This window comes from Augochlora pura, chromosome 10, assembly GCF_028453695.1.
Source record: "Augochlora pura isolate Apur16 chromosome 10, APUR_v2.2.1, whole genome shotgun sequence".
Taxonomy (NCBI): domain Eukaryota; kingdom Metazoa; phylum Arthropoda; class Insecta; order Hymenoptera; family Halictidae; genus Augochlora; species Augochlora pura.
The window spans coordinates 35,021,218-35,033,101 of NC_135781.1; the positions used below are offsets into that span (position 1 = coordinate 35,021,218).

Consider the following 11,884-nt stretch of genomic DNA (forward strand, 5'->3'; position numbering starts at 1 on the left):
GAGTAACGGATCCTACTCCTACACACCTCCAGGCCGCAGCTCGATCGGTTAGCAAGGGTCAATATAGAAATGTTCTTTGCTCCGATTGGTTGACGATTTATACTGGTGAGATTTGCAAACTCCAAGATGACAAATGCCCGCGTTTGCAATACGATTTGCGCGTGAATCTGAGAGGTAATGCTACTGCGCAAGCGCACTATGCAACCACCAACAAGCGCAAAAAGAGAACATTTTCACGTGTAAATTCGATCAGACAAAATCGAATAAAATACCCGTCGCAATCTATGTTCATGTTAAAAAGTGTTATTAATTCAGAAATATTAATTATACAAAGTATTTTATAAATATTTAGACGCAAACGTACATGATGTATAAATTTCATCAGATGGTAACGAAGCAATACTTTAATCTTACCTATATCCTATGAAAGTGCCAGAACTTGTTCACACGTGGAATCATCACATTTGCAGTCACATTTTCTTTGACATTTTGTTACTGTCTGATTACAACATTTAAATTAATTTCATGAAAAAGTAAATAAATAACCACTGGATTCCAACGACGCGTTCGAACTAACTGAAATGAGATGGCGCCGATTCTGTCGGCAATGGTGGCGCTCCTGGTATCCAAAGTTGATAACTTGCGTGGCCTAGAAACAGAAAAACTAAAGGTTGGATTTACATGAATACACGAAACAATTTACTACAAGATTGTTAACTATTTTATATACATACACAAAAGTGGAAATTACCTCGTGCGCGATACGCTATCCATTCTGTCTCAGCAGCGAATCGTCAATCAATTGAAACATAGAAAATTTCTACGTTGACCCCCGTTAACGGTTCCATCTACGGCCTGGAGATGGATCTAAATATGTACATGGAGCGGTGCTCGCTACAAATTCTACCAACGTTTCAATTTTCTAGTTCTCACACACTTCACTTCTTAACAGTTTTCGATGGTTTTTGGTTTCGGTTTGAAACAGATAGAGTTCGAATCGTTTGAAAGGCGGTGTATCTACTGAATCCTCGTGCATACATGTAGCTTGTTTCACAGTTTATACAGTACCTATTGTAAACAATAATCTACGATAATGAACGATGAAAGAAATATGTAACCCAATATTTATGAAGAAGTGCTATACTTATCAGTGTATAATACTATACAAAATATTTGAATGGTTATCCGAAGGATTGCAAATATACTTCTTATGAATTATACCATTTCATAGATTGAGAATGGACGGGCACGCTGTTGAAAGTTTGCCGTGAGTAAACATCTCTTTATTGTTACGAAATCTGACATCACTTTCACTTTATCTTCAATATTTAACTCTTTATTTACGATAGCCGTCGTCACACTAAACTGATTTTCCCCACAGTTACTGTAAGGAATTATGGCTTCTAATATCTGATACGGTGTGCCGGTGCGAAAAACAACTCGTCGAAGATGAAATTAAAAAGGAGAGTAAACTGCTCAAGGAGGGTCTTCTATATTTCAAACCATACACGGAAGCTTCCCTTTCTAATATTCCAAAAAACGATCCATCTCCCAGAATGTATGAATTGATCAGCAAATTGGCTCCTCTATTGGTACATTTTCTTAAGAAACTTGCCCAAATTTAATTAATCGCAGTTATCATTACTCTATTTGTTTATTTAAGAATCTGGATGCTACGCTTACATGGGACCTAGTCTGCAATTTTATCAAATACGAATATCGTAATTGTACAGAAACCTTTGTGTCTCAACTGATAGATTTTTCGTCGATGAAAGCATTAATCGACGACATTTGGAATTTTTATTACTCCGAACGAATGACCTTAATAAAGTGCCTTAAACTAATGGTCGAATACAAAGACAGCGGACATCGTTACCAAAAGGAGTTTGCTAGATTTTTCAATGATGTAGCTTTGCTCGGTACTCTCCTTGAGTCGATTAGGAAGCAAATAGAAATGCTGAAGACCATGAACCCTCCAGTTCGATCGCAATTGTGCACAGAAGAGTATTTGCACAGGCTTTATAACAGTAGCCTCGTTGAAATGCGAGAATTGCTTCATATATTAACGTGCATTATTCACGACATACATATCGATGACACCGAATTCTTGAAATTATACGAAAGCATCGGAGTAAGTACAATAGTTGTGTAGACAATTTCTGTTGCTTGATTAACATTTCAGTGATCCTACAGGGAGAACCGAAGCGCTTGGCAAGTACTAAGAGTCACGAAGATAAGAAAGTAATCGCTAGAAAAATCAAAGAAATTCATCATAGTCAAGCAGCGTTGATTCTAGTAGCGCTGGATGTGATAAAACAGTAAGCGCGATCCTAGAAACATATACGTGCGTTTGTGCATATATATATGTTTTTATATATGTTTGCAGCGCCGGTATGGAGGAGTGGATTAGAAGCGTGAGAAACAGTATGCAGGAAATCTTCGAACAGAAATGCGTCCGTGATAACAGCCCGCAAGACGGGCCATTATTTCTGTCGTGGATGTTAGCAAACTACGAAACAGATGCCGATAATATAGACACGTTGTCACGATTCCGGCCGTTTGGTATCAAAGCCATTCAACTGGAAGTTTTCCGTTATTTGCAGGACCTGATGAACAGCGAGATGATACGCGAGAAAACTCATTATGCCAAAGTTGTTCGGAACAGTGTGTACAATTTGTTGAAGTTGGTGTGCGTTTTTGTTGACGAGGAGAAGCTCGGTGCGTTGAACGGTATCTTCGACGCGGTAGCTGCAACCATACAATTCCCGGAAACAGCGGCTCTGTTCTGGCAAGAACGCGAGAACGGTTTGTGGCCGATCTATAAATTTGCCTCGGAACAATTCCCGTACGAATTTGAGCCGCTTACCAACATAGCGATCGGATTGGCTAACGCCTCGAAATCAAGTGCCGAAATGATCGCCGTTGAATTGGAAAATCTGCAATCGTTGACGCTCGAATTACCACGTCAACGAGACCACAACAAGCCCTTGAAGCCCTACCAACAGGAATGCACGATTCACAAAAATTCTTACACCATATCAGAGGATACAATCCGGGAAAACGTGCGCATACTGTCGAGCGATCGCGAGGTTGTGATATTCCGACAGAAAGCGAGCTATTGGGATGCTTTGCATCACAAGATTGAACAACTCTTCTCCCAAGCAGGTGGTATAATTTCAAACGTGAATGAGATGAGCAAAAATTTGCCGGAGAGTGTATCGCAGGGTTTCAAGTTGTTGAAAAAACTGGCAAAATACATAGGGATACAACTGAGCATGGTCATTCCGACGGAACTCAGCTTCGAAATCATTAGTCGATTCTCCTATCCGGTATTACCTGAAGAGAAAATGTACATATACAAGATAGTGGCGGCATGCATTAATATCTCCTCTGAATTAATCCTCGAGTATCCCGAGGAGATCCTCGCGAGAATGCGCGTGGGCGTATATCCCAGGTTCAACAACCGATGCCAGAAAACGCTCGACTTTGCCGAAGCGGTCTCCTTCGACGGCGGCATAGTCGCGTCCTGGCTGTCAGCTATAGAAACAATCGCCCACTCGTATCCGATTTTGAACGCATATCTGGACATCCTGTCCAATTATTTAATCATTAAATACAACGAAGAAGCTCTGTACACGGTCGAAATACCAGGAATGGTGTTCCTACTGCAAGGTGTGTTGCCGAAATTGGACTCCTGGTATTTTGAGTCGGATGCGGAGAGGACCGATCTTTGGCTCAAGTGTATGTATTGTCTTCACAGAGCGCTCGAGACTAGTCTCTCCAAAGACGACATCCGCAACGAGCTACAACTCGTTGTTGCATACAGTTTGTTGTATCTGGAACCGCGACACGCTTTGCTCAAACTGATCCGGACCGGTGAACGTACCTTACACAACAAAATGATGGTAGAAACGGATTGGATTCGCGGGAAAGGTTTGAAGGCGATCACAAGCGTGCAACTGGCTTTGTCGGTGGTAAACAGGCTACTGATATTCAGAAAGTCGCTCGGTCTTCAGAACGGGGACAGATCGCCTTTGGAGGCCGCGCTCTATTCGTCACCGCACGTACCCAACGGACTCCTGATAGTACCCACAATTGTCAACTACCTTTACGTTTGGTTTAGCCCGCCGTTGCAGGCGATGGCAGTGAGGCTTTTGAAAAAGTTTGCCGAAGGATCGTCAATGTCTCTGCTGGTTTGCATGGGCATGGACGGAACGGCCATACGAGAAACGTTCGCGTCCCGTAGAGGGCTCATGTCACCCACCTGCGTACCGGACATTAAAGTGGCTATTCTCGAGCTGGTCGCGGTTTGTTTGGAGAAACAACCTGGACTAACGGAAGCTCTGTTCAATATCGTACACCCGGCAGAATGCAACCGGATCTTTCCGCGGTCGGTCCAAGAGTTCTTCACAGAAGGCTGCAGACAGTTTTTGGATAAATACCTGAACCGAATCTACGAAAAGGAGAACATTGTGTGCGATCAATTGTACAATAGCACGATGGCGCTGCTGCGAGCGATGTGGTATCACAGGAACGAAATCCTGGTCAATTTCTTTCGCAAACGGGACAAATTCTGGACTCATCTGCTCGCTCCGCTCTTCAGAGATCTGATCCCGGGCGCGAAAGGTTACTCCCATCTGCTCGACATAATCACCCTGGAGCTGTTCAAGAATTCCTCGCTTGAGGACGACTTCTCCGCAAACCTGAAGAAACTGATGGACAAGTCGAAGCATTACTGGAAAAATTTGACAGTGTACATATTGAAGGATGACCTATCGGAGAGCGAGTCGTCGAGCAATTGCGAAAAGTGCGATAATAGTGTTACGGGCCGTTCTTTGTACGAGACCAATTTAGAGTCCTGGTACAACTTTATTGTCACATTGACGGACGAGAGAATTGCGGCCAACTACTCTGTGAACGTCATCCAAGCGCAGTTGATAACACAACGCTCCCTGGAATCTCTTCTGGAGCGTGTAAAACAGTCCCATGACCCCGGCAACCGCAAAGTAACGATGCTGTTGGCCTCCTTGTCGCTTCGGTGCATCACATCCTGGAAACAAATGTGCGTCGATGATTCGAGAATTTTCAAGTCCGGAGTGACGCAGCTGATGCAAGAGATTGGCCAGGCCTATCGCTGTTATGGGAAATCGTTGCGCCAAACGTTGATGTCTCTGCTTCTAGGATGCGTACAATGTGTCAAAAGCACGCTGCGCGAGGACGCGACTACTCTCGAATATCTCCTGGCTCATTCTTGCACTGTCGCCGCGTGCGAGCTAGAGGAATTGAAAGAAGCGGCGACACAGTTCGAGAAACGAAAGCAACAACATCAACAGCCGCCGATCGTTGGGGTCGTGGACGAAAAGGGGACGCCGAGCGGGAACGTGACGATCAAGAAGAACGTCGACGTGAGAAACGCGGAAACTCTGCGAGGTATTCGAGAGAGTTTGCCTGCAACGTTGGCCGTCTGCATGGTCACTCAACTGCTACGCTCTTACGTGGAGCGAAGCTCATTGTCAAAACGCCAGAGGAAATCCGGTTGCGTCCAGCTTCGACAAATGATACCCGAGTTGACCGCCTGCATCGGCATCACCATGCAAAAGTATCCGTATCTCCGGTTCAGCAGTGCTGCGCTCAACCTGCTCAACTTGATTGTCCGCTCGCCTTACACGTTGCATCCGATCAATGAAAACGACATCGCGAAACTGTGGTTAAGCTTGATTCCACCCGCGGCGATCGGCTACAGTATGTTGGATTCCCTATACCAGGATCTGCCGGAGCCAAACCGAAACTGGCGGTGCCAAGATTGGTGGCCATTGTACACTTTGGGCCTCGAATTCGTAACCGGTTTGATTACCCGAGAAACGCCCACCGTCTACATCAAGTCTATCCTAATGTTTCTCAACTCGCACGAACATCAGCTGATGGTCGCATCGACGTTACTCAGACACACCGCGGATCTTCTCGCTGCTGATCTTGTTCAGTCTCTCGTCGCCCTGATCCACACGATGGCGACGCAACCCTATGTTTGGAACTCGGTTCAGCCGAACGTCTGCGAGACTCTGATCAAGTGCATGTATCTCGCGTACGACAACACAGTGAACCTGCTTCTCAGGCCGCGAATCCTTAAATTCATCATCGACGGGATCAGCGTAGAAAGCGCCGAGGAGTTGGAGTCTTGCGACAAGAGATCACCGAGCGGAGAATTGAAGCTCCTGGTGAACAAGCTAATAGTGATAAACACTACCTGCGCGTTAAGCTTCGTTCACTTCTCGCCGAGACTGAACACTCTCGTCGACACGATCTACACGCAAGACTTTTGGTACACCCCGATGGCCGAGATGAATTTCGGCCCTCCTCAGATGAGCATGAGCTCGGGCCCGCGGCTAACCTATGGAACGATTATCAGCTCGACTCAATTGTTCACCCAAGCCCTGCATTCACGGTCCCAACCGGTTGTTAATTCTTCGTCTGTGTCCTTCAGCAGTCACGCCGACAAAATGGATTCAGCAAAAAGAGAATGGGAACACGCGACGCCCGAGGATCGGCGGATGCATTCCAGCAAGGACCTCAGAAGAATTATTCACGCTGCCTCTGCCTCTGCAGCCGCAGCAGCAGCCAACGCTGCCGCCGCTTCCGCCTCCGTCCCCGTCTCTGGCTCAGCCTCGAGATCATCGTCGAATGTCGGCGGTGACTTTTTGGTGTACGTCAGCGGACTCGACGTAACCGTGCCATTGCTGAGCAGTCCAAGACTAGTTAGAAGACCTTACGACCCCCTCATCTGTGAAAACACCATCCTATCAAGGGCAACCGCTTTGACAAGCAGCAGACACGTGGCCAAAAGTGGAACCACCAGCGGTGGAGCGACCGTAGGCATCGGAGGGATCGCTGGCAGTCCTATTGTGACAAAGTACCAAAAGTTTAGCGATCCCTGGTTCGAATCTATGGACGAGAACAACACAAGGCTGGCCCTCGAAGTTAATCTCGTGTTGATTCTGTGCCAAGCGTTGGAGGGTGTCCGGAGTCCTCGAATCGCTCTTCGGGATCGTCAGCTCATAGCGCGAGAAACTGTCACGGAACTAGGGGTGTTCTTCGATTTCCTCGAACACCGAGGCACTCCCGACAATTGGCCCGTCGAAGGATCATTGATCAACGCTGACTCGAAGAGTGTCAGAACGATCGACCCGTGTCACACGATCCTACCAGCTAGGTTGAAACAACAGCAAGGCCGGAGACTCGAAGAGAACGGTATTTTCACGACGGGCACATTCACGACAAACATCAGCAGCGTACAATTTCTACCCCTGATGGGGAAGTTGCTTAAAGCCGTGGTAGAATCGTTGGATTTAACGCAATACCGATGATAGCGATATATATTTTCTGTTAGCAAAAGTTGCGACGGCAGATTGGTGGTGTATGTACAAAAAATGTAACAATTTTATTGATACGTTTATGTTGAGATTCATAATAAAGTAACAATTTTTATTGGAACGGGTTCGATTTTCAATATATATATCGTATAAATTTTTAAGAAACTTTCGTAATGAAAAATGCAACAAAAGTTTATCTCGAAGCGTTTGTATAGAAATCAGAGGATTTAACGAGTTACGAGTCACCATGTATCACATAGTATGTGACTGCGATCAAGAATACCCCGTTTTGCGTGTGCGTGATGGAAATAAACGACAATGAAATATCCAGCGAATTTCATTTAATGTAACCATGTTCAACGGATTACCAATTTCCTGTTTCGTCGAATCTCCATAGTTGGGTAGCGAAACTAAACTTTTTGTACACTCAATACCAGCAATCGGAAACGTGTTGTTAGGACAACGTTCTCTTACAAATTTGCGCCCGGCGCTACAATTCTGTGAATATGATTCGTCGCGTGAATCACCTCGATAACACTTAAATATTTATAGATCCGAAAACACGAAATCGATTCTCGAATAAATTAAACTAATTTTATAATCCATTCGTAAACTTCATTTACGAATGTAACACGGTAAGTGTAGTTATCGTCTGGAACTAGGAAGCAATAAATGGAAAAAGTTATGCTAATTTACGGCCACGTACCATTTTAACTTTTAACTCATTGCTGCTTTCCTGTTCCTGGTAATCAACGTAGCTTTAATACCTTTAGTTTACCGTCTCGCACGGAGAACACGATTCCTCCGCTATCGCGAATGCGATCGTGAATAGTCACACTACGATACAGTAGAAAAATATAATTCGCGATACAAACGAATACATACTCACACATTCACATATATATATATATATATATATATATATAAATGCGTGAGTGTGTAGATGTGTGTGTGTGTGTGCGCGCGCGCGCGCGCGCATGTGTGTATGTGTGTGTGTATTACGGCGATAGCAGTGTCTCGAGCGACGAATTGAACGCATTGCGTCAACATATTCGACGCCTTCTAGACTCAAACCCCTTAGATCGCGAACGACGCTAAGGGGGCAAATGAGGTAAAATGTTCTCTGGCGAGGGTGAGTTGTGGGAATCGTTGGTTCTCGAAGTCACTCGACCGTGGTAAAAATTATTCGAAGTGACAGAAGTAACAACAGAACTGGCCGCGACCGTACTAGTAACCACCGCAGTGGCGGTTGCGGTTCCAATTGTGGTTCCGGTTGCGATCGCTGCCGTAACCAACGGAACGGTGCTACTGGCTGTCGTCGCGTTAATAGTGATCGTCGTTACAACGGAAGAAGTCGAATGACTTCGTGATGCTAACGTAGACCAGGCATGTGGATTAACGCAACCTGTGTCGGACGGTGAACACTCCGAAAGCCGAGTCGACGCGGCACAGGATACGGGCGTTGACAGAATAGTTGGAATCGCAGTTGAGGATGAAACCAACGTGCCTACGGTTGTCGGTGGTGGTGGAGGTGGAGGTGGTGGAGGTGGCGGTGGTGCTGGCGTTGGTCCGTTCAAATCCGCCAAGGGATCGATCGCGGTACTGTCCCACGGTTCAACGGATTTGGATTCATCGTTACTTGCAACGCTGGCAGTTGATCGCTGTCGTTTCGCATCGCCGTACAACAAACAGTGGACATTCGGTGAACTGCTGCGGTCCCGTACACCCTCTTGTTCTTCCAGAAATCGGTCCATATAGTCCCTGCTTACGATTCAACGGTCTTGTCATACTTCAAGTTTTCGATTGTCTTCCGATGAAAAATGGGGTCGTGACAGAGAAAATACTCACGTGATGCCAGGATGCAGAGCGTACTTCTTCTTTTCTAAACGCGCTTTGTACGTAAATATATCGTGACGTTCCGTCTTCTTCCACAGATAATAAAATTGCACTAGTTCCCCAACAGAACGCGTCCTCACCTGCAACGATAACGGTGCCGATCATAAAAACATTAATTAAGACTGCTCGCTCTCTTGTAACATCATTTTAGCTTTCCATGCTTACAAGGTTCACGTACCTTGTTCTTTTGTATCAGGTGGAAATCTTTTCCGTAACTCCTTATTCCGGTTTCGAAATTGTGGCATTCTTCTTCCGACCAAAGGCTAACCGCATCTGTTGGTGGTACAACGTTCATCCTCCGTCTTCTCAACGCTTCTTCGAGATTGTAGCCGCACTGCAGCAATAAATATAATGCTTGCTCGTCGTCTTTGACGTGAGATCCTGTGGGTAGGGAACCACCTTTCACGGCTGGTAGCTGTGCCCGTTCCAAGAACTCCTCGGTCTCCTCTTCCGGTATATGACTGGGATCCCATAACATTTTGTCTTCATTCTCGTAAGGTAAAGCATCGTCGTAACGGCATAAACCTTCCGGTATAGCGGCTTGGTAATCACTACCAACCATGATTGTCTTCTTCCATTCTTCCTCGTCCGGGCTGTAATCGCAGTCGTCCTCTTCCTCTTCGCTCTGTGGTCGTGAAACGCTCCGCAGCAATCTCGAAGTACCGCTTCCTATACCACTGCTGACCAAACCATCTTCTCCGCCGTCTACCGTGCCACCCGCGCCAGTGCCCTCTATTATCCCGGATACGGTGCTATCGTCCGCTGTGCAGCTACCAAGTCCACTTATACCGGTGCATTTAGCCGTACCACTACCACCCAATTTCGTAGCGGTCCTTACGTTTTCGTTGTTACTACAATTATCGGCCATAGAACATTCTTCGGTTTCGCCGTCCTCGTCGTCCGTGTTATCGTCGTCGTGGATTCTGTGCCGTCTACCATTATCACCAGCAGTCACGCTACTGGCATTGTTTCCTTTCATCGTTGATACAGAAACCAACGACGTCGAGTCCTTCCCTTTTACCAACATCTCGGTGTAAAACTGTTTAAGATCCGGCTCGTTACTAGCCGCGTCCGCCTCGTCGTCGTCGTCGTCGTCGTCAGCATCATTGTCACCTTTATCCGAATACTGTCCCTCGGCTTCCGCATCCCCGCTTCCAGACGGAATCAACATTCGATCGGAACTGTTCGAATTTTCTGTCGACGGATCCCCGTACCCATACATTGCAAGCAGATCTTTTAGTGGCATATCACCTTCCTGAAAGAAGACAAGAACACAAATGATTATCACGCCGGACATAACAAACAGACTAAACATACGAATCTCACTACGAGAACGCACTTTGAGTCCAAAGTGTTGTAGAAACTTATCATAATTGTAATTATTTATGGGCTTGATTTTTTCATTGCACAGGCTTGATCCTAGAATAGTTGGGATCAGAATCTTGTTACAAAGTGAATATTGTACATGTTAAATATTTAACTTAAATGCCCCAGAATTATACCTTTTGCAAGTTGGACAACTCGTTGTGAGAATCTTCACTACCTTCTAAAGCTTCTTCTTCGTCTAAAGTCCTTTCATCATCAAAATCATTTACCATCATTCCTGTACCCGGGCCCATATCATAATCTCGATCCGTCCTATAAAATATCTGATATTAATAAAGTATTTCTGTAATTCAAACTAAGATCTTCTACATTGAACACCGATCTACATATACTAACATCTTTACACGTATCGCAGTAGTCCAAGCTGCAACATAGCACACAGATACTAGCCTTGCGTATCTAGTATGCAATCGGAGTAATGTACACCATTAGAATCTTGTCGGAGTACGCCCTTAAACTACCTGCATTGTGCATTTAGTTGATTTTAGTTGACTCGATAAAACAATTCGATTCAATAAACAAAATGCATTCCTAGCAAATGTAATATGCAAATTATGACGCGCATCTAACCTTAAATTCTTGTGACATTAGTGCTGAGTTTAGGATTGCGATAACAATCAGTACGATAGAAAACGAGCGTTTCGTTCGAGTCTGTTGCTATTATTAACAGCACTGCGTACAGTATCGAGTTCTACTTCAGCTCGTTAAAAACATTTTACTCCAATATCGTATGTACATCTTCACAAGTCAAAGCAAATTTTTCGTGGTAACAGTTTCGTGACATATCCAGCATTTTTCCAAGGCACAATTTCGACTAACGAGAAACCTGTTCCAACTGTAGAAACGAATGATTTAAACAGAACGTTATTCTTGGTTTTCGAGAAATGCACAACGTAAATTAAACCACACACAATCCATTATTTATATTTATCGGATCCATTATTATGCTTCCATAGCATTCCAAAAAGCGGGAAATTCATGGGATTCGTTACAAGCGCCAATCACATCACAAGTGTTCTATACTGTGCAGAAAACGTTTTACTATTGGCTGACAACTGCAATGTTGTTCCGTGTATGTACATAAATATTAGGTTGAAAACTATGAAATGGGCTATAATTGTTTAGCCTGTGTTCAGCTGCGGCGTCCGTTTCATGATTCCCAACCTAATAAGTTCGTTTTCAGTAAATTATTGTGAGATCACCTTTATCTGCATCTCTATATATGCATATATAAT

The 11,884-nt window shown here is 44.8% G+C and overlaps 2 protein-coding genes across 4 annotated transcripts; one reads left to right on the forward strand and one right to left on the reverse strand.

Moving 5' to 3' along the window:
- The first annotated feature begins 935 nt into the window (after window positions 1-935).
- On the forward strand, window positions 936-7,361 carry Nup188 (nuclear pore complex protein Nup188). The gene is made up of 5 exons (XM_078191680.1): window positions 936-1,267; window positions 1,382-1,592; window positions 1,664-2,131; window positions 2,194-2,318; window positions 2,387-7,361. The coding sequence occupies exons 1-5, from the start codon at window positions 1,239-1,241 to the stop codon at window positions 7,359-7,361; spliced, it is 5,808 nt and encodes a 1,935-aa protein (XP_078047806.1). The 5' UTR covers window positions 936-1,238.
- Window positions 7,362-7,397: 36 nt separating this feature from the next.
- LOC144475621 (mesoderm induction early response protein 1) lies at window positions 7,398-11,644 on the reverse strand. 3 transcript variants are annotated; one of them, XM_078191682.1, is made up of 6 exons: window positions 11,220-11,644; window positions 10,986-11,110; window positions 10,766-10,901; window positions 9,442-10,518; window positions 9,216-9,343; window positions 7,398-9,131 (listed from the first exon to the last, which is right to left on the reverse strand). In XM_078191682.1, coding segments are annotated over exons 2-6 (2,013 nt in total). In that variant the 5' UTR covers window positions 10,988-11,110; window positions 11,220-11,644; the 3' UTR covers window positions 7,398-8,461. The 3 variants fall into 3 exon arrangements, with proteins under 3 accessions (XP_078047808.1, XP_078047809.1, XP_078047810.1); XM_078191683.1 differs by having other exon boundaries at window positions 7,399-9,128; XM_078191684.1 differs by lacking the exons at window positions 10,986-11,110; window positions 11,220-11,644 and adding an exon at window positions 10,603-10,682 and having other exon boundaries at window positions 7,400-9,131; window positions 10,766-10,826.
- Between the last annotated feature and the right edge of the window lie 240 nt (window positions 11,645-11,884).

Coding starts and splice junctions, on each gene's coding strand:
- LOC144475621 (XM_078191682.1), bottom strand. Junction 10,519..10,765: donor AGTTGTCCAACTTGCAAAAG/GTATAATTCTGG, acceptor GTCTTCTTTCAG/GAAGGTGATATGCCACTAAA. Junction 9,132..9,215: donor GCTCTGCATCCTGGCATCAC/GTGAGTATTTTC, acceptor TTGAATCGTAAG/CAGGGACTATATGGACCGAT.
- Nup188 (XM_078191680.1), top strand. CDS start 1,239: ATGGACGGGCACGCTGTTGAAAGTTTGCC. Junction 1,593..1,663: donor GCAAATTGGCTCCTCTATTG/GTACATTTTCTT, acceptor TGTTTATTTAAG/AATCTGGATGCTACGCTTAC. Junction 2,319..2,386: donor GCGCTGGATGTGATAAAACA/GTAAGCGCGATC, acceptor ATATGTTTGCAG/CGCCGGTATGGAGGAGTGGA.